Source organism: Microcaecilia unicolor, chromosome 13, assembly GCF_901765095.1.
Source record: "Microcaecilia unicolor chromosome 13, aMicUni1.1, whole genome shotgun sequence".
Classification (NCBI taxonomy): Eukaryota; Metazoa; Chordata; class Amphibia; order Gymnophiona; family Siphonopidae; genus Microcaecilia; species Microcaecilia unicolor.
In genome coordinates, this window is record NC_044043.1 from 52,190,498 (window position 1) to 52,216,844 (window position 26,347).

Sequence of the window (26,347 nt, forward strand, 5' to 3'; positions counted from 1 at the left end):
CATTAGGTCTAAATGAGGACACCCAAGAAAAGGCTTATTATACTGCATAATTCAAGGTTTTGCATTAACTATCAACTGTCCAAAATAAAGGTGCTAACGTATTAAGGACAAGGATGGTTTCAAAACAGAGCCCTACAGAAACAGATTCATGTGGAACATTATACCACCATGCACTGCACCAATGCTTGTGGAGGGAGGGACAAGGGGGATTCAATCATGATATGCCAGAGTGCATATCAGAAGTACAGCTCAGGCACAAGCACCAGAAATCACTATGCTGGCTGGTCAGACTAAGCAGTGCAGCTCTTGGCCATGCATTTCGACAAAGCCCTTGACACAAATAGCGGAACATAGTCTCCTTGCAATTATTCTCATACACTACTAAATAAGCTGATAGCACCCTGCTTATACACTGCCTTATGTTTTAATTTTGAGGAAAAAAAGTTTATTGAATTTCAATTAATACAACAATAATGAAATCTTACAGCAAAGTCTTTAAGCAATACATCAAAACATTGTCACTAACCCTCTTCTCACCTTCCCCATCATCAAGCTGGAAAGGATTTTCAAATTAAGTACATAAAATAGATCTACAATTTTCCAAATCTATGTACTTTCAAAAAGACCAACTAAAGAGGAGTTACACTCAGGGAAGAAAGTCAGACTCTTATCTTATCATCTCAGTTCAGGAGCTGCTTCCAAATTTCCTCAGCATTACAACAGCTTTATTTAAGACATTTCAATGAAGACATACCTCACCCTCTCCAGGAAGAATAAGATGATTCCAGTGACTGTCAATTAAACCCTCTCGCTGCTACCAACTTATGGATAATTAAAGGGATACCTTTTTTTTTTTAATCAAAAAGGTGCTTAGCCCCCAAAAGAGCCCAAGGTCTGTGGCTGGTAACTGCCCTATCATCTCATGAATCTATGATTAGACCTCTGTCCAGAAAGTATAAATGACTGAACATTGCCAGAATCTACCATCTAAAGGCCCTCGGATACTACAAAGCTGCCAATAAGAGTCAGATCCCTTTATTCCCTTCTTGCAGAATATGACACATATACAGTACCATCTGTAACCAAGCTTTGAAGTTCTTTATCTTGTGCACTAGAACTTACGGCAGTGGTTTCCAAACCTGTCCTGGAGGAACCCAGCCAATCAGCTTTTCAGGATATCTGCAAAGAATATTCACAAGATTGATTTGCATGCATGCATGCACTGTTTCCACTGCATGCAAATTTCACTCATGCATATTCAGTGTGGATATACAGAAATCTTGACTGGCTGGGGTTCCCCCAGAGCAGGTTCGGGAATCACTAACTCCCATTTGTTCATGATCATTTATTACCCAATAACAGTCCTTCTCTCCTACCCTTTCACCTGAGAAGTAAAAGCCCTCCCCTTCTATGCATAAAAGTAACTGTACTGTTTCACAGTGGGGGCAATTCCACCTTTGCTGCAAAGGGGCAGGGCAGAAGGGCACTGAATAGGGAACAGCGATGGTAGACAATGCACCCATGGGGGAGGAGGGGTAATTCATTTTGAAATCCCCACATATGATTTCGGGTATGACTTCGCACCTCAGTGGACCCACATGTTTAAAGAGAAACTCCACAGGTGCTTCCTTTTGGAAAATGTGCTTGAACGTTTGAAAGATTTAATTTATTTAAAATCTCACTATACCACAAGGACTGATGTACAAATCACTGTAGTTTAGAAACTAGACTTTTGCTCTATGGATCAAAAACTAGAAGAACCTGAAAAGAAGTTAGTGATCTGCTGAAAATCTCCCTGAATGCCTAGAAACTATAAGAATGAGTATTAAGCTCAAACAGGTGATATTCTGTAATCTGATCATGCTCTTGTCTCTGATATCTTCAGACTGGCCTAGTTACTTAACTCCATGGCCTTGGTATTTAAATGAAAGATCATTAAAGAATACATGTTTCAAAGAAATAATGTTAAACCTGGAGAACTGCCGCTCTCTTAATGGAGGTATGGATGACTACTGCAGGAGAGAAGAGAGGGATTCAGACTGACCCTAACATGTGCATCGATATATTAAAAAAAAGGTACATGACCCTTGCAATCGCCTAGAAATTTCTGAATTTAGTTAATAAACAAATTCCCTTAGAAGAAGCTATTTGTCCTTAAAAATCAGCCACCACTTAATAAAATAACAGGTCACATCATGACTGCCTGGATCAAGGGGAATAAGAAGGCACCAGAGTAAGACTCTGAGGCAGCTTGCTCTTACCTTTGTTGACACTTTTCCTTTGACCTTTTTGCTTTTACATGCCGAAGCATCAGGGCAAGATAAGGGGAAATTTTCCCCTCTCATCTGCAGCTCCCACCCCTCATCATACCAACATTACCACCATTACATTCGTTGTTGCTTTGGGCAGAGCCACGGGATGGGTAAGAGTCCTGATTTTGACCAGAATTCTATGGTGCAAGATAGATTATTTCTATTGAGGAAGATTGAGAAGTCTAACAGAAATCTGAATTTAAGATTTCTTAATTTTCCTCAGTCATCTTTCATATCCGCAAAAGATATGCCAAGCTCCTGACGTTTGTTCTTGGTTATCTGGGAGAGAAGCTACACCTCCAGATGTATCGAAGTGGATGCAGTTAAGCAGGAAAACATATCTTGAATTAAAACAGTGTACAAAGTCTCTAGAGCAACCTTTTAGCTAAGAGTTCTCTGTAAATATATTGTTTCTGTGCAAAATACTTGTTTTGTATTTTTTTGAGCTTTTGCGGTTGAGAATTTTCTTGGAAGGCAAAGGTGTTTCCATTGGAATTCACTAATATCATACGTTATTTCAGGTAAAAACTTTATTAAGCAGTGGGGTTAAATATTATTCCTATTCCCTGTGTGTCCTTTTTTTTGGGGGGGGGGGGGGGTGGAGAATTTGCCATCTTCTTACAGCTTTTAGCTCTTGTTTCCCCACTAGTTTCATTTCCCCATTTAGTTTCTATTCATCTGGATGATTTTCATGTATATGCTGTTTATGTATTTCCTTTTCAAAGTTATTCTTTGATTATATAATTTTATAAAAGCAAATAAAAAAGCAAACCATACATGACTGCCTCATATAGGTCCAACAGGGAGTGGATATATGAGTTCTAAACCTGGGGTAATAAATTAAAAGCTGGTACATGGGTCAACTGGATTGCTCACAATTAGCACCACAATCATGTGGTTGATAAACACGGCAGACCTTTCTTACCTGCTCTGCTCCAACCATACTAATAGGTTTGCATTTGAAGAGATGGTTAATGAACTTGGGAATGAAGGAGCTGGAAGAAAAAAAACGATGATTTACAGGTGATAGACTTCATTTTTAGAACGTCACCACAGCATGCAATTAAAGACCCAACATGCAATAAGTAAGTCTATGAATAACTTCAAAGAGTTAGAAGGTCAAGTACTGAGATCTTAGCCATTTAAAGTAAGAATGCACCCGAGTATTAGGGCTAGGCAACTATTTGGTAGTCATCTTCAGTTTGGAGAAAAGACGGCTGAGGGGAGATATGATAGAGGTCTAGAAAATAATGAGTGGGGTGGAATGGGTAGAGTCCAAGAAGGTAATGAGGTAGATACACCAATTTTATTAGGACAAAGATACTTTAAGGAAGCCACAGCTACAGCTCAAGAAAGGTGAGGTGAATCTTGAGAGAAACTATGAAGGACAGCAGAGGGTCAGTAAGGTTAAGCTATAACTTTCAAACCCCCAGATCAGTTTTTAATTTCTATTTGTTCATGGATCCCTACCCCATTATTTGGTAGAGTACAGAGGGGTGCATATGGAATGGCAATCACTGCATTTGGGTTTTATGCAATTACCATTCACCACTCTTAATTCTACTCCGCAAATATTTTAATTATATCCTGTGTTCACGTCTATTGACACTATTTTTGGTAGTTACACCCTTTTTCCCTTTAGGTGTTCATTTCAGTTGTATGTGTTTTCATTTATACTGGTCAGTTTATCAAATTCAAATCCTGATTTCAGGGACTAAAACTACTAAAGGGAACCTGTAACCTAAAAGCACTCAAGCAGCCCTCTTCTGCTCCCTCCATCTCACTTTCCAAAAATGAATAATCTCTTCCTGAAGAGGAGTCTACATGGAAACAATGTCAAATCACATACTAAGTAAAAGCTTGGACAGAGAGAAACACACAAGAGCCAGACTGCAGGACAGCAGTAAGCACATCAAAGGAAGCAATTTTTTAAATCCCAGGAGACAGACAGGCCCCGATGCTCAAAAGTAAACATGGGTGCTAGAGGCCATTAGAGCTGTACTAGCGCCCACATTTACCTGTGCAGAATATTCAGAGGGGGTCTTGCGCAGGGAAACGAGCGTGCAAGTCACTAGCGCAGATAGCATACAAATGTAGTCAAGCTCATGTTAATGAAATCATTTTGTATTCCTCCCCAATGCTCAGAAGAAAGTGCCCAAAACAAAACTGCCTTTCTGCAGCAAAAATTAACGCCAGGTCGGGGCAGGCGTTAGGGTGTTGAAAGAGAGGATTTCTCATGATTCTTCCCGCAAAATCTGCCGGTTTTGATTGCTTTTGGAAGCAGAAGGAAGCCTGTGCAAGCCCTTAAGCGCTGGTCATGAGAAACAGCAGACCCAAGCGAAAGCACCCATTGGCATCTGTTTCCTGCATCTAAATTTAAATCGTCTGTCCATACAATAAATAAATAAATAAAACACGCCCAGTGGAAGCACACACTGGCGTCTGTTTCCTGTGTTTAAATATAAGTGTCCAAGCTAAAGCTTATATTTAAGCCACAGAAAACAGACGCCAATGTGTACTTCACGTTCGGGTTTTACCAGGCGCATGCACACAGGAGCCAAGCTTACCATGGACTCTTCTGCGCATGCGCCAGCACAATCCTCCCTAATTAACCCCCTAATGCTCAATGCTATGAGTGCACCTATATTTGCATCTCATTAGCGTTCAGCATTAGTGCATTTTTCTTCTGCGCTGTTTCAGGGGTATTTTTACGGTGTTATTCGGAACAGCGCTGGGGCATCAGGGCTAAAGGGCAGAATGAAAACACGTGGAGTTACTGGGATTGGTAGCAGCTGAGCTGGTCATGTCCTGCCCTAACAGCAGGGGATGAAGGATCAGCAGCTTTTCAATCTAGCCTGTAGATCTAAGCTTTCCCTGTCACTGGGACAGAGCTGGAAGACAAAGCATTCTCTTCCTTGTCAGTGAACACCTGACCTGCTCTACGTTTTCTATAGAAAGTGAATCCTCACCACAAAATTTAACAAGGCAGTTTATTTCTTCTTAAACAGCTGCAGCCCCAAGTTCTACGCTTATTTTGTATCAATGTTTGCTTCATTTTCTCATTGGGATTAAAGCACCTGTGATGTCTATTTTTCCATAAACTCATTTTGGTTAGTTCTTCCAAGATTTGACCCTACTTTTGGATGCACGCTATAGACCGAGAGCCTGCCAAATTTAGTACATGGCACTGCAGATAAGGAACAGGCTAATGGCCTGATCCACCAAGGTTCCCTGCCCCCCTCCTCTTACACACACAGAATAAGAGAAAATCAGTTCTAAATGCCTGAGGAGCAAGAGAGGACTGAGGGTACTAAGAGACAATTTAAAGTACGGTAGTTTAATGTACTTCTATAGCAAGAAACTGTATAAAACAACAAGTGATAACTGGCTTTCTGCAAAGTGAAATGTCAGGTACTTACTTGGCAAACTTAATACAGAACTGAGTAAAGTATTTTCTAGTTGAAGCAAGATTATCCCGGATGATGGGTACGTTCTGCTTAATGTGAAGGATAATTGAAGTGACATAGGGGCTTTGATCACCAACATGCTCCACATTTTGCCACTGCATCTGTAACAGGAATATGGAGGACTCTGATTTATTATTTCTACATAATGTCATTTATTTTTAACCTGCTTATCCAATAAAATCTAAGCAGTTTTAATAGACGCATAAAACAGAACAATATAACATATCATTTAAACTGTCATTTAGATAGTGTAAACATTTTCCTAACAAAACGAGTTTAGCCGCTTACAGAATAAAAGCTAATCTGTCTTTTGATACAGAGGTTGCAGAAGTATAATCCATAGTTTTGCAGATACACATGAGGAGGCATGAGAATAAGTAAACTGCTTCTTAAAACAACTCAGTGGAGGAACACTTAAAAGATGTTGGCTAGATCACAGTTCTTGGCCTGGGATGTAATCTTGCACAGCATATTATAACTTCACATTAATAAATTCATGAAAAAAACAGATGATCTTAAACTGCACACAAAAATTAACAGGCAGCCAGTGTAACTCCATTAAAATTGGAGTTATAGGATCCATTCTTCTTAAGCTAGCAATAAATCAGGCTGCAGTATTTTGAGCTACCAGTAATGGGTGCGTGGTGCACTCAGAAAGACCAACATAGACTGAGTTACAATAAACAAAATATGAAACGGTAAGTAGCTGTGTTACCATCGGAAATTGGAAGCTTCAAGAACATTTCATAATCTTCTAATCAATATGTGCCACTTCAAAAATCCAACGATTTATAGAGCTGAATGTGGCCTAGTGGTTAGGGTGGTGGACTTTGGTCCTGGGGAACTGAGGAGCTGAGTTCGATTCCCACTTCAGGCAGCTCCTTGTGACTCTGGGCAAGTCACTTAACCCTCCATTGCCCCAGGTACAAATATATACTATGTAAACCCCACAGAAAGGCAGCATGTCAAATCCCAGTTCCCTTTCCTTATTTCAGATTCTACATGGAATGTTGCTACTATTGGAGATTCTACATGGAATATTAATGTTGCTATTCCACTAGCAACATTCCATGTAGAAGCCTGCCCTTGCAGCCGCGCAGGCTTCTGTTTCTGTGAGTCTGACGTCCTACACGTATGTGCAGGACGTCAGACTCACAGAAACAGAAGCCTGTGCGGCTGCAAGGGCAGGCTTCTACATGGAATGTTGCTAGTGGAGGAGTGGCCTAGTGGTTAGAGTGTTGGACTTTGGTCCTGGGGAACTGGGCTCAACTCCTTGTGACTCTGGGCAAGTCACTTAACCCTCCATTGCCCCAGGTACAAATAAGTACCTGTATACAATATGTAAGCCGCATTGAGCCTGCCATGAGTGGGAAAGCGCGGGGTACAAATGTAACAAAAATAAATAAAAAATCTGCTGCAAAAACTTTCCATCCATATTTGAACATTTCAATAAACATTTCAGTGAAATCAGTGTTCAATTCTACTGGTGCAAATATTCAAAACTCTTTATAGCAATCAATCTTCTGAACTCTTGACTGGATGTGATAGTTGGCAGCGTCTGACATCACCTTTGAGAAAAGGTGGCCATTTTGAATGAGTGAGAGTCAGTTGACAGACATAAGAAGGAAAGTGCTGTCAAGATGTAAGAGAGATTTTTCTAGTGTTGGGAGAGGGGCAGGTGGGGGGGGGGGAATCGTTAGCTCTGTATTTAGAATTGTGCCAAAGAGTACAGGTATGACTTGTCTATACTTGTGGGGGAGGGGGGGAACTACTGTTTGTTGTTCTTCTGTCCTCATATTTGAAAATGAGTTAATAAAGATATTTGAAAAAAAAAAAGATGTAAGAGACTGTCAGTTGTTTATATTTTTTATGCATTTCAGTGCACTTAGACCAATTTCTTTTTAGCCCCAGAAGTGTGGACCCTGAAGCAGCAAAGTGAAACACTGGCCACCGTTGGTCCTGGGTGATCTGAAAGAAGTTAGCTCGGTACCAAATGCTTAAGACAAGTACAATGATTGCTACAAAGAATTTGAATATTTGCACCAGTAGAATTGAACACCGATTTCACTGAAATGTTTATTGAATTGTTCACATATGAATGGAAGGTTTTTGCCAATGATGAAGAGCAGATCTTGATGATCACATTCAGCTCTATAAATTGTTGGATTTGGAGCTTTTCCTTTCCGAGATGCAGGGGAAGCTACACCAGCTTAGGAACCCTCTGTGCATGCTTAGAAAAAGTTTTGAAAAATTTCTGGCTCTGGAAAGCAGATGCGTCGGTAGTTCTATCTGATGACACTGCCACTTGTGTGGCCACATAAATCCCGCTTGTCTGTGGAGAATGTGAGCAATTAGAACAGCCTAGGTCTTGATGTGCCTGGTAAAAATACAATCTTCATACCAGCTAGTCTCTGGGGGGTGAAGAATCCAAGGTGAAATTGTATTATTAGTGAGTAGGCTAAGTAGGTGAGACATGGTGATTTAAAGGTTTCATGCAGTAATTCCATTACATACAATTAGTTATCATGCCTGCCAACTATGATTGACATTCAGAAAATGGAATGAGACGCACAAGCAAGCAAATGTTTGGGAGCAGAGGGTTAAAATCAAGGCGTGAGATGGAGACGACAGGAAAAAGGAAAGAGGAAGAAAACAGTCTCTGGGGTTTCATTGGATGGATTAAGCATGTGCAATATCTTCTTGAAACATGCCTTTTAATCTCATTTGTGTCATTTTCCCCCACTAGAAACTCTAATTGATTTAAACAACTATGGCAGGCTTGTTGTTTAACCTACTTTTCTAGATTCACACCACACACACCGATTTACTAAGGTTTCTGGTGAATTCAAATACTGTCCACTGGGTTTGGAAATTCCAAAGTTTCTCTGTATCTTTACTTCATCTATATGATGCTCACTGTATCTTTACTTCACTCTTTCTAGTTAAAGGGAGCTCGGTGTTCATGGTGAATATACGGATTTAAAAAAAGGGAAGATACTTTGCATATTTCAAGCCTCAACAAATTTTCTTTTAGTGCAAACCACCTACTCCCAGGAGCCACAGCCTCTCTGGTAATGGAGAGATGTTTAAGGCTGTAGTTGCTGAGGTGGGAGGGAAATGGGGACAGGCTAATGCTGTTGCTACTGTAGGCGGGTTTATAATGGAGAAAAGCTAAGGCTGCAGTTGTGGTTGCTGGGGCCAGATGTGCACCCACCTCTGCTGCCTCAACCTTAGCTAATCCCCATCGACTACCCACCCGACCCCAGCAGCCTCAACTACAGTCTCTCTTATTTACTTTATTTATTAGGATTTATTTACTGCCTTTTTGAAGGAATTTACTTAAGGCAGTGTACAGTAAAAATAAATCAAACACAAGCAATAGGCAATTACAGCAGTAAAAATATTCAAATAACAATACAAAGTATGGCATAGTATATTACTTACAATGTCAACACAATACATAATAGAACATTTTAATTGACAGTAAAGGGTATAAGCAAAGATGGAACATATGGATAGGTAAGAGGAGTTGGAGAGTAAGGCAACTAATTTAAAGAAAGTTGCACACAAGGTCAGAGAGATGGTTAAATATTATCTCAGTTAGAGTAGGAATGGATAAACATATCCTGCTGCAGTATGTGCAGCCCGTGTCACTCCTTGTGTGTATGAGTGATACGGGCTGCCACTCCTACCCAAGCTGATATAATATCTTGATGAGTGTGAGGCTTTAGGCTGTGGTTGCTAGAGAAATGGGGAGGGAGGGAGGGAGCTCAAGCTACAGTTGCTGGAGGCCAGTTGGGGTTGCAACCAGTGGTGTGCTGGTAAATTTTTAACAACAGGTTCTCTCCTCGGTCCACCTCTGTGCCCCCCCCCCCCCAACAAAATTGCACAGCTGGCTATACCCGGGGAGAGAGCCTGGGGGGGAGGGGGAATGCATTACTCTCTTCAAGAAAAAAATTTTTTTTTTTTATGCTCCCAGGTTTTGGTTTAATGCTCCCAATTCATTTTAATGTGGGAGAAAATGCATAAACAAGTAAATAAACAGATAGATAGAAACTCTGAATGTTGAGCACCTGATTCTCATAACATGATGTCTGTTTTAGTGGCCCTTTACTGGAGAAAAAAAATAAAATCTCTGAACGAATATAACACGTGCTAGGGTGTCCCTATAATCAGCCCCTCCAAATGACACACTGATTACGATTTATAACAAGTTAATACTCTCTGAAAATTTATTCCATATTATACTTCCTCTATGTAATCCCTATGCACAAGCTGGCATGTTTGAAAACAGAAGTGAGACTAAATTCAACAATGAAGACCGTCACCTACCTATTCCAGATCTACCGCTCCCCTGAGCCACAGGGTGCCCTACCGGCACCTACCCGAAGCCATCCTGGTGATCTGGTAGAGTTTTCAGGGCAGGAAAGATCCCCAGTCTTCCCTGCCTGCTGTCAGCGTTGACCCTCCTGCAGCCGCTTTTTCTTTAAAATGGCTGCCAATACTTCAGCGAAGTCTCACGAGGCCTGCTGGAAGTCTCCACAGCCATTTTTAAAGAGCAATGTGGCAGCGGGAGGGTCGGCGCCAGTAGCGGGCAGGACAGACTGGGGATCTTTCCTGCCCCAAAGACTCCACTAGCCCACCAGGATGGCTTCAGCCAGGTATGTGCCGGGGCCCTACGGCTTGGGGGAGGAGAGGCAAACAGGGAGCGAGACGCTGCGGGAGATTTAACAACCGGCTCGCAAAATCTAAAAAGCACCCTCAAGCAGCAGTCTCTCTCAATCCCTCTTCTTCTGCTCCCTCTCACCTTAAAAAATAAAAATAATAAAAAATAAACAGGCTTTTGAAATTTGTAAAACTGATCCTACTAACAGGGCTGCTGGAGAATTCCTGATTAACAATGTGTGTCCTGTGTCTGCCACTGCTACTTCTCCTAACCTCCTCTAATTAAGAAGGCTCCACAACAGCTGCTTTTGCCATGTCTGTCACTACTAGGGCTCCAACCATGTTTTCCAAGGCATGCTGCTGTCACTCTCTCTTAGGAGTTCACAGGCCTATTATCAGGTAACTCCTAACTCTGCTTTTTATTTTGTGGCTCCCAAAATTTGGAATGATCTCCCACAATCCTTTTGGGCTGAACAGTCCTTTACAAATTTTAAAATCATTGCTGAAAATCCATTTTTCCAATTGTCATTCTGGGGTTGCTCTTGATTTATGGTGATGATCTTTATAACCCAGTATCTGTTTACACGCTGTTTGCAAATCTTAGTTTACTTGTGTAATTGGTCTTTCCTATTCGAATTGAAGGTGTTCCGTTCATGCTGATTTTGTCGATTTGTTTTGTAAACCGCTGCAATCTGTTTGCCAGTTTCAGCGGTACATCAAGTTTGAAAATAAAGTATTAAACCCCCAATCCTTTGTCAGAACTAATACTGACATTGCCAGTACTCCTGGAAAATTTCTGTACAAAACAAATTATACACAAAATTTTAAATTTTCTGAACACAGATTTTTAAAATTCTGCACTTTTTTTGTTTAGAATTTGCCCATCATAAAGTGTCATTAAGTGAATGCAAGTAGTAGGTGTGTATTCACTTAATTTATACCCCTGTTTTTGCCATCTTCCTTTCATGAATGGCCACGATAACATGAGCATCTACATGTACTGGGGGTAATTTTATAAGTGACCCGAGTGCGTAGATTAGCTTTCACATGCTTAAGTAGATGCTTATAAAATTGCCAAGTGCAGAAAATTATGTGCTTGGAACACATATCCCCAGATTCTATATAGCGCGCCTAGAAATCCACGCTGAAATCCAAGCGGATTCTATAACTTTATAAGCTTAATAAGCTAATAAGCGCTGATAACAGCACTTAAGCACTAATTAGAATTTATGCACACAACTCGCTAAGCGTATTCGGTTACAGTGTGCCAAACTTCTTAACGCGGGCAGCCAAAAAAGGGGTGTGGTTATGGGCGGGGAAATGGGCATTTCGTGGGGGTTCTGAAATTTACGCACGTAGTTTATAGAATATGGCCCAGTGTGCATAAACCTACACACAGGGATTTACACCATGTGTTCATTGGTGTAAATGGATGCACAAAGTTTTAGGCACTGAAATATCAACTAAGAATATTCTATATACTGCACCTAAATGGAGGAGTGGAGGAGTAGCCTAGTGGTTAGTGCAGTGGACTTTGATCCTGGGGAACTGAGTTCGATTCCCACTGCAGCTCCTTGTGACTCTGGGCAAGTCACTTAACCCTCCATTTCCCCTGGTACAAAATAAGTACCTGAATATATGTAAACCGCTTTGAATGTAGTTGCAAAAACCTCAGAAAGGCGGTATATCAAGTCCCATTTCCCTTTCTCTGTTGGAGATTCTAGATGGAATGTTGCTACTATTTGAGATTCTACATGGAATGTTGCTATTCCACTACCAACATTCCATGTAGAAGCCTGTTCTTGCAGATCAGCAATGCGGCTGCGCAGGCTTCTGTTTCTGTGAGTCTGATGTCCTGCAAGCCTGCGCGGCCGCATTGCTGATCTGCAAGGGCAGGCTTCTACATGGAATGTTGGTAGTGGAGGAGTAGCCTAGTGGTTAGTGCAGTAGACTTTGATCCTGGAGAACTTAGTTTGATTCCCACTGCAGCTCCTTGTGACTCTGGGAAAGTCACTTAACCCTCCATTGCCCCTGATACAAAATAAGTACCTGAATATATGTAAACTGCTTTGAATGTAGTTGCAAAAACCTCAGAAAGGTGGTATATCAAGTTCCATTTACACTTAGTCAGCACTGATTTCCACACCGATTTTTTAGGTATCATATATAGAGAATCTGCCCCATAATGCCTACTTTTACACAATATACATGTAGGCTTTCCTGGGGCAGATAATGTAGGACTGGTATCAGTATTTATGTATTTATTTTATGCCGATTTCTAGCAGCACATGCACACAAGATGTGCCTTCTCTACTTGGGAGCCCCGTTATAAAATTACCTTCCCTGTTCAGTGAATACAAAACAGGAAGAGCATCACATTAGTACAATATCAGAAGGCCTAGCCCAAGGCAGCTCAGGAGAAGCAGGTCCAGGCCAAAGCAAGGAAGAGGTTAAAATAGTTTTTTGTTGGATGACTTCAGATTCTCACAGACTACGAGGTAATGACCCTTGTCTGGCTTGTTTCCACAGGAATTCTTGGCATACTTTTTAACATGACAGGTACAAAAATGCAAACTGCCAACAGGAGGGGGTTTTTTTTGTTGTTTTTTTTTTAAAGACTAAACAGTAGCTGTGCTGAAAGAAGCTGAACATGCAGACTGAAAAGTCATTAATCGCTGTCCAACTGTGCTAAAGTATCGTTCATCATCTCCAATTCGTTTTTCAGGAGTTCCATCTTCATCCTGTCTGTTATTCTTGAAACCATGCCAAAGAGTTCTCAACCGATTATGTTAACATGAAAATGTACATAAAGATAAACAGTCTACTTTTCATGTTAACATATATTTGAAATATATAAATTCACACACACATAGAAACTACATAAATTAATAGCCTCATCCGAACTGTCCAAATAAATTGCACAAACTTCTACAATGTAGCTATAATGTATTTCTGTTCACAATGTACGAACGTGCAGTACAAAAATCACTGCAAAATGGGATATACATAGTATATCTTGTAGATACAAACACAATGAGCTTTTGAGTACATATGGCAGAAAGTCTTCAAGTTAGCTTCAACAATTTTGAAATCTCTTTTTACCCAAAAATTCAATTTCTGCAATCCCAGAGGGTTAACAAATTCCACACCACCCCAACACCAATCCCAAACTGCAAGTCAAAACATTTGCAGGTGACTCAATAGTTTCAGGCTGCCATGCAAGAGACCTGGGTCCCACTCCCAGACACGGTTCCTACTCCTTGGGCCGACCAGAAATATTATGGACAACGCCAGTGCTAGATACACTTGAGTCCAGGAAAACCCAGCCAGTGCCAGGTGCTCTGAAGCTCTATCTCAGTGACATCACTCAGCTTTGCCCAGGGGGAACTTATGATGCTGGGCTCTGGCACAATGATCCCAGTTGCTTCGCTCCCCACCAACGTTAGCTCTAGCTGTGTATGAAGTACTTGCAGCCTCTTTGGGAAGGTGAATCCCAACCAGTGGATAACAGTGATACTGATGGGTGGGATTCACGATGCATGCAGCCTGAATTCTGAAAAGGTGTCATGATCCGTTGTTCCCTGCAGAGGACTGCCACTGCAGGGCCGTGCCAAGGGTCTGTGGCGCCCCCCTGCAGAAGATCAGTTGGCGCCCCCCCATAGACGAACAGTTGGCGCGCGCGCACCCCCTCCCCCTGTGAAAATGATCGCTGCCCTCCCATCCACACTCCTCTTTCCCCTGCCCTCCCGCTCCCATGTCCCAACTGCCCATCCTCTTCTCCCCCCCAACAAGATCCCTTTTAAATTTACCTCCGTCCGGCAGCGAAGGCACAGCGTCAGTGAAGGAGGCGGCGCTCCCGACGTCTCTACTAGTCTTCCCTTCGCTCAATGTTCCGCCTTCTTCTGACGTCATTTCCTTGACATCAGAAGAAGGCGGAACACTGAGTGAAGGGAAGACTAGTAGAGACGTCGGGAGCGCCGCCTCCTTCACTGACGCTGCGCCTTCGCTGCCGGACGGAGGTAAATTTAAAAGGGATCTTGTTGTGGGGAGAAGAGGGCGGGCAGTTGGGACATGGGAGCGGGAGGGCGAGGTAAGCATGGTGCGGCGGGGCGCCCCCCAGAGGACGGCGCCCTCCTGCCGTGCTTACCTCGCTTACTGTGTTGGCACAGCCCTGTGCCACTGCAATGGCATAAGGCGGAGATTGAGAAAATAGAAAATGAGTAAAAAAAATGAAGAAAGCCAATGAGATTGATATGAATGAAGACTCATCAACCACCAGTCTCAGTCATAATTAAGACGTATGTGCAAAGGACCAGGAGAAAATAATCACAGCAAAATAATAATAGTACAAATGCCTGCAAAAAGCACTGAGGGGCTTTTGCCCAATTTTTACATATAATTTTTTAAAGTTTCATACAGGTTTTTATTCTTTCTAGCCCATGTTAGAAAAAAAATATGCATAAAGGGTTAAGAATGCCTCTCTGTCTGGGAGCAAAATAATTCTCTGAAACTTTAACTGAATGGGACCAATTTTGTCTTGGGGAAGAAACAGCCAAGACAAACTGAGTTGGAAATGGACCAGATCAAACCAGGGGTTCAAGTGAATGAATTTCCCCCAAAACAGCCCAATGCTTTTCTTTGGGAAAACAGCTCCATCTTCCTCAGCACAGAAACCTGTGGGCTTGGATGGGGGTAGGACATGCAAACTGCTGATTTTCCTTGATAAGTTAAAGAAATCACATCTTACTAGTACTATACACACAATGTAATACAACATTACGGCTGATAATGAGAGATACAGACACATGCTGGAGAGACAGAGAAGGTTTCAGGGATGTATTCCCTGGGTAGGGTGATTCTCACCCTAACTAATAAAGTGAAAAACTAAAACCTTGAACATCTGGTTTCATGCTGAAAGAAAGGTAGGGCAACAGAGAGAGCTTGCACATTCTCTCTGTATTTTTCTGCTGCTTTGTGGCTGTGAAAGGAGTTCTTCCAAGCTGTGGAAACCTAAACTACAAACTGTGAACTCAGTTAGTTGTAATCATCGATCCATGGACATAGCAGAACTGTAACCCCTGGCGATGGAAAACCCTCCCGATCAGTAAGGCACTTTGGGATTTTGAGGTATCAGTGGCTCAGATGGTGGGTAACAGTTTTCTCTATGCTAGTTCTGGGTTCAGATGGTGGTTGGCAATTTTCCTAATACTACTTCTGAAATGATGGTGAAACATGAGGGAAAGCCATGAAAAAAGACCCGGCCGGGGGAGGGGGGGGGGAAGCATGGAACATATAACACTTGGTTTAATTCTATTCTTCTTTCCAAAACACCATTCAAGCATACAGAAACAACAAAGCTACATACACATACTTGTTAACTATCATTTCTGTGGATTATTTTTGCTCCTTGGGCAAAGGCGGGTTAGTCAGAACTTTGTGATCAGGAAGATGTGCTGCTAACTGTATTACTTCATGACCTAGTCAGTATTACTAATCAGGATTGTGTAATAACCTAGTAACCAGTGATATCAGTGTTTTAGTTAGACAATACATTCTACAGTTGCTTATAAGCATAAGGGAGCTACAATTGTACAGCTGAGCTGTAGTGTAGGGTGTATTATTCTATTTTCTTACCTATATAATAAATTAATATATTTCACAGCAGTGACTTTACTTTTATTCCAGTTCTCTCTAACAGAAGAAAAGTTCTGGTGTAGGCCCAGAACAGCCAGGTTCCTTTATAATATATAACCCCTGGACAGAGCTAGGAAGTTGGTTTAGCCAGACTCCTGTAAACGGAACCTGGGAATTGCTCATTGGGTAGCTTTGCCCAGAAGAGTTATTCATCCTATAATTTTTTTTTTATTTTAAATGGAAGAAAAAGGTTGTCACGTTGTGATTTTATGTGCATTTAGAACAGTTAAGCTATGTTCCCTAAATAATGGGACCTCTATTGAAGCCCATTAAAATGAAAAGCAGCATGTAAACCAGCACTCCTATGAATAGTGACTTGAAAATGTCAAGGACAGATCAAGATCAAATATGGATAGGTTCTATCATATGCTATGAGTTTATCTTGTTGGGCAGACTGGATGGACCGTGCAAGTCTTTTTCTGCCGTCATCTGCTAGCAGGAATCTGGCAGTGCAGAGAATCATTTCACACAAGTGCATAAGAGTTTCCTTTGAAGTCCAGGGGTCACAAAAAGCACAAAAAAACAAAAACAAAACAACAGGTTGGATACTGAATGCAAACATTCCCCCCCCCCCCCCCCTCAAAACAGACTGCTATATTAATTAACTAGTAAAAAAGCCCTGTTTCTGATGCAAATGAAACGGGGGCTAGCAATGTTTTCTTCTGTGTGCATGTAGGAATGTGTGTGTCCCTGCCCTCTGGCCTCTCTCCCCTCCCCCCTCTGAGTCCTTCAGTGTTACAGAGCCAGCGATTTGATTTCGTGCTCTAAAAAGCCCCGTTTCTGATGCAAATGAAACGGGGGCTAGCAATGTTTTCTTCTGTGTGCATGTGGGAGTGTGTGTGTCCCTGCCCTCTGGCCTCTCTCCCCTCCCCCCTCTGAGTCCTTCACTGTTACAGAGCCAGCGATTTGATTTCGTGCTCTGCTGTTTTCCTTCACTGACTGTGTTACAGAGAGGGCGGGGCAGACACTCATAGGGAAACCGGATATCTCGCCCCCTTCACACTTCCGGCTGGAGGCTTCATAGAACGTTGGTTTTGCCTTTTATATAGAGAGATCTCCATTAGGTCATGGCTAACAGCCTGCGGAAATGGGTTCTATTCCCACTGCAGTTCCTCGTGACCCTGAACATGTCATTTAACCCTCAATATCAATATAGTATTGATAAACCACTAGTTTTCCTAATAGGGTTCATTGTGATGTACAGGATTAAAGAAAGAAATCAACTTTTCAATACATATTTGTATGCTGAGAAATGTTTAGTGTTGAAGCAGAAATGTTTACTTTGGAAGATTTCCAGCTGTATTCATTTACCCCTAATAATAATACTGCTGATCTTGGTGAATAGCAGAAGGAACTGCGTTTTAAAAGAAAAGCTGTCTCACTATGAGCAACATCTGTTTTACTTGTCCTTTCCATAGATAATGAGATCAATAACTCCCTTCTCAGTTTAGAAGAACTGCATCCCTTTGCTTTTTTGTTTGCCTGTTACTGAAATAACATGTGATTCCAACTTGGCACAGTTCATTTCACCCTAAGTTTACTCTGTATGTCAGGGGTAAAAGCTAGTGTTGGGCACCTCTTCCCATCTACACAACATACCCAAGTTGAGATAATATTTAACCATCTCTCTGACCTCATGTACAACTTTCTTTAAATCTTTAAATCAATCATCTAACTATAATAGAACATTATAATTGATAGTGAAGAGTGAAGAGTAAAGCAAAGATGGAACATAAAGATAGGTATGAGAGTAAGAAGAGTTAGAATTACATACTGTGTTGACATTGTAAGTAGTATACTATATCACACTTTGTATTATTTGAATAATTTTACTGCTGTAATTGCCTATTGCTCACGTTTGATATATTCTTACTGTACACAACCTCGAGTGAATTCCTTCAAAAAGGCGGTAAATAAATCCTACTAAATAATAAATAATAATACCCATAATTAAAAAAAAAAAAAAACATCTAGAACTGAGTAACATTTTAAGATTGTTCAAATATATTTTTTAAATCTTTTTTTGAAATACTAAATAGCTCAATTCAGTCCAGATGTATAGTGGAAGGGAATTCCACAAGGAAACCCTCATAACTGAAGAAATTGAGTTGGCAATTCTCTGAAATCATATACTACGGAGAAAAGGAGGATGGAGTAGCAACCAATTACTTAAACGGTGCGACAGTCTAGAGAAAAGAATAGAAACTATTTATCAGTAACTCAGAACTATTGCCCTCCATGGCCCCAGGGACAAAGATATTACCTGAATATAATATGTAAATCACTTTGGTTGCACCACAGAAAGACAGTACATCAAATCCATTACCCTTTAACCAGAAGTAGACTTAGGGATAATTTGATAACAGCTCTCCTACATTTGCAGAATTACATGCTGAAGTTCACCAATTTTCAAAGCAAACTTGCATGCACAAATCTGATTTGAAATTACTCTAGCAAAATTACTCTCATACAACTGCATCTATAGTTCTGTCCCTTGAAATCTCTTCCCAAAATTTGGGTAGAAGAGTATATATAACAGGAGGGTAATTTTATAAAAGAAAATTTATATGGGTGAAGAGCTGCTTTACCCCAGAAATGCAGTAACAGATTGTCTGCTAACAGCAGCATTTCTTTCACAGATTCCTACAGATATAAACATTGGTTTCACAGAGCAGATATTAACTTAGCTGCCTTTTGGAGCGAAAAACTCCTTCGGCACTGATGCCTATCATATGGCTTTCACCAAGCTGACCTTCCAAAGCCTTAAGACAGGAAGCCAGCCATGTCCTTGCAGCTGCTCTTGCCTTCATTGGCTACTCCGTCCAGACTAAACAATGGCTGTTAAGTGAACAGAATGTATTGTCTAGGGCATAAAATGGCACCAAATCAGGCAACAGCTCAGATAAGCAACACCTGATGCCTTAAGCTTGATGAGGTGCTTTTGCAGTGAAAAATTTACTCCACTCACCATTGAGTAAACTGTCAAATCCCCCATCGTAAGCTGCACTTTATTAACAACGAGGATTTTTATAGAAGACAACTTAACTGGCAATTGTTATAAAAATCCTTTTTGAAACTGAGTTTACAAAAATTGATTGATTGACAATAAAGTTAAAGAGGAGTTTTTTTTTTTTTAGACTTGTGAAGAAGCTCCTCAGTAAACCTGTGCACAAATTGCACCTTAACTGAGCATCTGAAGTCTTTCCTCCTGTTTTAGAAAATTACTCAGCTGAGTTATATTTAATTATTTGCTGCTCTCCGACTTGATATTGGCAAGTTTAATGCCTATTGTTAAGTTCTGGCAAAGTATTAAGTCATCAAACTGGTCCTTAACTATGATTTGATATTCTCATTATCAGGCAGAACATGTTATGGCTTCATGCACTGTGAATGTTGCCTTTTTGTGGCTACTACCAAGTCAAGTGAAGGAGTGGCCTAGTGGTTAGGGTGGTGGACTCTGGTCCTGGGGAACCGATTCCTACTTCAGGCACAGGCAGCTCCTTGTGACTCTGGGCAAGTCACTTAACCTTCCATTGCCCCAGGTACAAATAAGTACCTGTATATAATATGTAAGCCGCATTGAGCCTGCCATGAGTGGGAAAGCGCGGGGTACAAATGTAACAAAAAAAAAAAAAAAGCTGGAGGATTTCCAGTCTGAACAGACAAGAGATCTCTGGTGAGACTACATGACACTCCATATTGTGTCGTGGCTCATACAAGAGCAGATTTTACTAGTGAAATACCCATATTCAGAAGATTTCAAGCACACTTCTTTATTTTACTCATGATTATTTTCTCATATACTGACTGTCTGCTTAACAAATTATTGTCTGAAAGCATGCAGTTAATTAAAACCTAAGAACTAATAGTCTCTGGAGAGTATTTTGCCACAATGTTAATTCAGATGTCCAACTGTAAAGAATTTAAAGGAATGGAAAACATTTGGTTTTTTCCTCCACCGTACTCCTGACCTAGTCATGTCTGCAGAACATCCCCTCACAATCTGGCTAAAAGTGCACCGCTATGGAAACCCACACATAATTTCAGCCAGACTGAGTGTGGGCAATCTTCAGATAGGCAAATTACCTAAGTAAGCTACTCAATCACCCCTCACATTATCTAGCAATCTCTTTCATCAAATCTTAGCAAACAGAAAGAAGGCTTTATCCCAAGTAATTCTAGCACATCATCAATGAAAATGTGCTGGACAGCCTTTGTTACATATAAACGTGTTGGGACTTTTTCAATCTGCTAGAGACAAGGGGATGCTATGATTTTGCTTTCCAAGTGGGGAACTGTCAAGCAGTTGCTGCTCCACAAGCCTTGATCTCTACTTGCAACAACTGCTGGGATTCTGTTAGACATTAGTGTGCTATGTCTTACATTTGATCAGAAGTGGTTGGAGGATAAGCATTGGGTCTTTGTCACTTCATTTGACCCAACTCTACCACCACCTTTCACACCAGCTCACCCTTTCGGAAAAGATTCTCCTCAGAGTTCATCAAACCCAGACACACCACCCGATATTCAGCTGGAGGTGGTTGGTGGCTTTTTTTTGTTTTTGTTTTTTTAAATGTTGACCATCGCCGGCTAGATTAGCTCCAGATATTTGGTGCTGGAGCCATGTCTGGGCACCGGTACTTGAATATCCTGGGGCTAATTCAAAGCACCTTGGCCACTGGATCATATGTGGGTCCCAGGAGATATTCAGTCAGGAACTGCATAACTCTTTTGGGTTTTTCCCCCTCCAATCCATACACTCCCCCCTCTAGTCTAGATAGGTCCTCCTGGGCCTACCTCTTATCCATGGTGGTCCAGTGGGTGCAATGGGGGCAGAAACAGAGACCACTTGCTTCTGCTTCTTGTGGCTGCCACAAAAAAGTGTACTGAGAGGGATGGGGGGGTGGAGGGGTGGGGTTCTTTACTTTTGCAGGCTGGGGGGGGGGTGTATGGGAGAAAGGAGGCTGGATTGGGGGAACGGGAGAGGACTTGGAGAGAAAAAAAAAAGAAAAAAAGGAGGTGTGTGGGTCCCAGCCAATATTCAAGGCCAGGACCCACATAGCTAAGCTAAGCGGCTGAAATTAGGACAGCCTTTGAGCTGTCCTAATTTCAGCTGCTTAGCTATGCGGGTCCCGCACTGAACATTGCCCATACCCATATAACCACCATCTTCTCCCCATTGCCGCCCCCTGTACCACCCCCTGACCAGTAGCGTAGCCAGACATAGTATTCTGGGTAAGCCTGAGCCCAAACTGGGTGGGCATATCTCCCCCCTCCCCGCACGTGCTTTCTGCCCCTGCCACACATACAATCCCATCCCCACGCACGTGTGCTTTCTGTCCATGCCAGCAACACCGACCCCAAAAAATAAACAGCTGAGCTGGTGGAGTATCCCCAAGCCCCATCACCTGAAGCTGTCCTTTGGCAGCCAGAACAAGTGATTTTCCTACCTGCTACAGCCAGTGGCATTTTCCCCTCCTGCACATGCTCGGTTTTCAGGAATGCACAAAAAAACAAGCATGCACGTAAAGTGGTGGGGGGGGGGGGGGGGTTGTTACTGCAGCAACGGGTGGAAAGCATCGCCAGCCAAAGCAGGTAAGATCATTTGTTCTGGCTGCCGAAGGACATCTTCAGCTGGTGGGGCTTGGGGATCCCCGCCAGCCATAAGAGTGTCAGAATTTTTGGGTGCGCCTGAGCTGAGCTACCCGTGGCTATGCCCCTGCCCACTTTCAACACAGGCGATCAGAGACAATATTCAGAGGCGCTGACACTGCTACGTTTAGTGCTGTTGAATATCAGTGCTTGGGCAGCCCAAAGTGATTTAGGTGGGCAGGAACCCATCCTGCCCGCTTAAACACTTTGGAATCGTGTTTTACCAAATATCAAGTGCCACACCACTCCGCGTAAAATTGCACTGGCTTCCGATCAGAGAACGCATCATCTTCAAAACCTGCACCCTGGTCCACAAGATCATCTATGGTGAAGTCCCAGGTTACATGACTGACCTGATTGATCTCCCAACTAGAAACAGAACCAGTTCATCATGGACTTACCTGAATCTCCACTACCCAAATTGCAAAGGACTTAAATACAAAACAACCTATGCGTCCAACTTTTCTTACATAAGTACACGACTGTGGAATGCACTGCCACAAGCTGTGAGAACAGTCTACAACCATCTACAATTCAGAAAAATCACTAAAGACCCACCTGTTCGGAAAAGCATAGCCTAACGACCTAACATAAATGCCTCAACCCTGCAACATATCAACACCAAAGATCGTATTGGACATTATCTTACCCCTCCTATCCTCTACCCCCCCCTAAGTTGCCTGAATCTTATCTACCCTATTCCATCATACCATCTAATTGTATTTTTTCCCTACTGGACTTGGCGATTGCCTTTACGGTACTATGTAAGCCACATTGAGCCTGCAAATAGATGGGAAAATGTGGGATACAAATGTAACAAATAAATAAACTGCTTTGAATACATCGAGCAGACAGTTTCTACTCTTAAGACAAAACGGAATGCATAGAACCAGTTTTTGTTTTAACCAGTTTGAGAACAAAGACACTGCCAATTACAAGTGAATGTCCCAAGAGCTCCTATCCCATAAGGGCGACAGCTCTTCAGCTAATTGAACCATCAAGGAAGCAAAGGTGACACGAGGCAAATGCAGGGTATCACTTCTACATGCTGCACCTACCTTACTCATTGCGGTGAGAGCCGGGTCACAGGCTGCATCCAGGTCCTGAACTAGCAGCTGGATACTGTTTGAGATCACTCTGCAAAATCAAACAGACAAGCGCTTAGCCACTTTTATAAAACCAGGGATGGAGGAGAAGCTGGAGGTGGTGAACAGTGAGATAGCTATCCCACTATTCATATGTTTGGTAAACCTTCCAACACTGCTACATTCACATTGGAATTTTCATTCTTATAATGGTATGGGTGTCTCCATGCTCTGTGAAGCTGCTGCTGCTGCAACAGGACTAGTTCATTGTGCACATATGTCATACATATAACATAGTAAACGACGGCAGATAAAGACCTGATCAGTCCATCCAGTCTGCCCAACATTATTGACATCTGTGAGTTCTTTTGTATGTCTACTGAAAAACTACATTCATTATGGATGATTTGGATATATAAAAATGTCATGTTATGTTATTACCAGTGCAGAGGATACTTATTGAGAAAAGAAAACGTTTTCTACACATTCAGTTTCAGTGCCAACATCTAAACTGTCTTTGAATTTCCCACCTAGATCATGTCCATCTGAAGAAGTTCATGACAAGGACACCTGAAGAGGCTTTGTTTTGCTATTTATCTTTTGATAAGTCAGTTACCATGGTTAGAAATTTCCCTATGCCAACTAAGCTTTCACCAATGTACAGTACCATTAACAACCAAAACAAACATTATTGTTCACCTCCTCTTCCAGAGACCAATTTTATTTAGAATAAAAGCCCAGATAAATAAATGCAATTTACTTTTAGCAAGAGCATCACAAGATGTGGCTGAAGTTTTCACCGACACAAAACTATTCAAAGTTGTCAAAACACATGTGGATTGTGAAAAATTGCAGGAAGACCTTAGGAAACTGGAAGACTGGGCATCCAAATGGCAGATGAAATTTAATGTAGACAAATGCAAAGTGATGCACATTGGGGAAGAATAATCCGAATCATAGTTACCTGATGCTGTGGTCCATCATAGGAGTCAGCACTCAATAAAAAGATGTAGTTGTCCCTGCAGACAATACGATTAAATTTTTTAGCCAGTGTGTGACAGCAGCCAAAAAAGCAAATAGGACGTTAAGAATTATTAGGAAAGGGATGCAAAATAAGACCAAGAATGCTATAATGCCTCTGTATTGCTCCATGGTGCGATCTCACCTTGAGTGTTGTGTTCAATTCTGGCTGCCGTATCTCAAAAAAAGATATAGCCGAATTACGAAAGGTTCAAAGAAGAGCGACCAAAATGATAAAAGGGATGGAACTCCTCCCATATAAGGAAAGGCTAAAGCGGTTAGGGCTCTTCAGCTTGAAAAACAGATGGCTGAGGGGGGATATGATTGAGGTCTACAAAATCCTGAGTGATGTAGAATGGGTAAAAGTGAATAATTTTTTCACTCTTTCAAAAAGTAGAAAGACAAGGGGACATTCAATGAAATTACATGGGATACTTTTAACACAAATAGGAGGAAATATTTTTTCACTCAAAGAATAGTTAAGCTCTGGAACTCGCTGTCGGAGGATGTGGTAACAGCAGTGAGCATATCTGGGTTTAAAAAAGGTTTGGACAAGTTCCTGGAAGAAAAGTCCATAGTTTGCTATTGAGATGGACATGGGGGAAGCCACTGCTTTCCCTGGGATTGATAGAATGGAGTGTTGCCATTAATTGGGTTTCTGTCAGGTACTTGGATTCTGGGCTCAATGGACCATTAGTCTCACCCAGTATGGCTATTCTTAAGACTGGATGTCAGGTAGGATCCTAGGACTCTTGATTTCTGTACAAGGTTTTCAGATACCATTAACTGTGCTCAGAATAACCTGTTATAAATTGTCTCCATGATATAAACAGGGGAAGAAGCTCCTGGGGAGGAGGCCAGGAAAATACAAGCAAAGGAAAAAGTTGCAGGTGATTTTTTTGTTTTCAACAAAGAAAGATAATACCAGCAAGCCAGGACACTCCTGGAAGGAAAAACACTGGAAAATATTTCAAAGTGGAAATATTTTTCCCAGCAGTTCTTTCAAAGTCCATGAGAGGAATTTCAGTCAGAGAGGAGACAGAGTAGAGAAAGATTTTTGAGAAAGAATTCTACATTCTACTCTAGTTCCACCTCCCCCTAGCTTTATTTAATTGTATTTCTTTCATCTTTAAAAAATAAAGAAGGAAAAAAAGAGTTTGTCTTGCTACCAGAGAAAAGTCATCAGCACTTTGTTCTTTCACTATTTTCAGTCTCCCACATGTGAACCCTGTCAATTCCCAGGTGTGAAAAGCAAGACAAAGGGAATCACAGCAAAACAATCACATGGGAAATACAAAAAAGTCCATCGAAAAGAAGCACATATATGTATGTGGTACTAAACACGGAAAAGTGACTTTTGTTAAAATAAAGGCTAAAATGAAAACCACGTGGCCAAATCTATTTTGGCTGATTAGCTTATTTGCCATCTGGTTGGTGTCAGATGATTTAGCCTTTCAGGAAAATCCACAAATGCAAGCAATACCAACATGGTTTGCTGGAGATAACTGGAATATTTTGACACTTTGGAGTTTCACAGGCATCATTCCTCAACAGGATGGAAGAAATAGTTGTGGTTTAACATTAGAATGAAACATGACCAGGCTAAAAGTAGGCAAACAGATATATGATGAGTTGGCAGTCATTATAAGCCAGCTTCTATTCCACAGGTCTTGTACTTTTAAGAAAGAAAACAGTCACCCAAACAAAGACCTTGTTTTCTCAAAACAAATCTTGTGCAGTGGATGTGAAAGAAAGCTGCAATATCAAAATTCCTGTACAAGAAACAGAAAAGACAGCAGCCATCAATCAATTTGTAATTCCCATATTCTCAAACAGCTTTGGCATCATAGACTGACCCCATAAAGACCTTGGAAAACTATATGTATGAATAAGAAACTCCTCTATGCTCATTAGGTAACCTAAACGCAAAAAGGGTTAAAATACGAAAGTCAACATCCCCAGAATCAGCATCTATCCTACATTTAGGCAAGCCTTCTGAGGACTAGAAGGAATACGAGAGAATTCACCAACTCAACAGGGAAGCAAGCAACAGACTATGCAAAACAAGAGGAAAAAAAACTCTTTAAAGAATCAAATCAGCAAACAAGGAAAAACAAATGGAAAATGCGCAAATACAGCAGGAATACGAAGTGTTACTTCAGGAGTTATACAATGATCAAAAAATGACATGGAATGGATAGAGATATGAACTCAAAACCTAAAGAGAGACTGATAGCTAGAATGCAGGAAAAGTGAACTACGGCGGCTAAGAAAGCAAACAAAATGTTAGGTATTATTAGGAAAGGAATGGAAAACAAAAATGAGATTATAATGCCTTTGTATCGCTCCATGGTGCGACCGCACCTTGAATATTGTGTGCAATTCTGGTCACCGCATCTCAAAGAAAGATATAGTGGAATTAGAAACGGTACAGAGAAGGGCGACTTCCCTA

General features: G+C 41.4%; 1 protein-coding gene across 1 annotated transcript in view; it reads right to left on the reverse strand.

Annotated features, from left to right (window-relative positions):
• VPS53 (VPS53 subunit of GARP complex) overlaps positions 1 to 26,347 on the reverse strand; it is a 126,643-nt gene that overhangs the window by 10,268 nt on the left and 90,028 nt on the right. Inside the window, 3 exon segments of the mRNA XM_030222475.1 lie at positions 3,238 to 3,307; positions 5,732 to 5,880; positions 22,849 to 22,927. Of these exon segments, the coding sequence (XP_030078335.1) occupies positions 3,238 to 3,307; positions 5,732 to 5,880; positions 22,849 to 22,927 (298 nt within the window).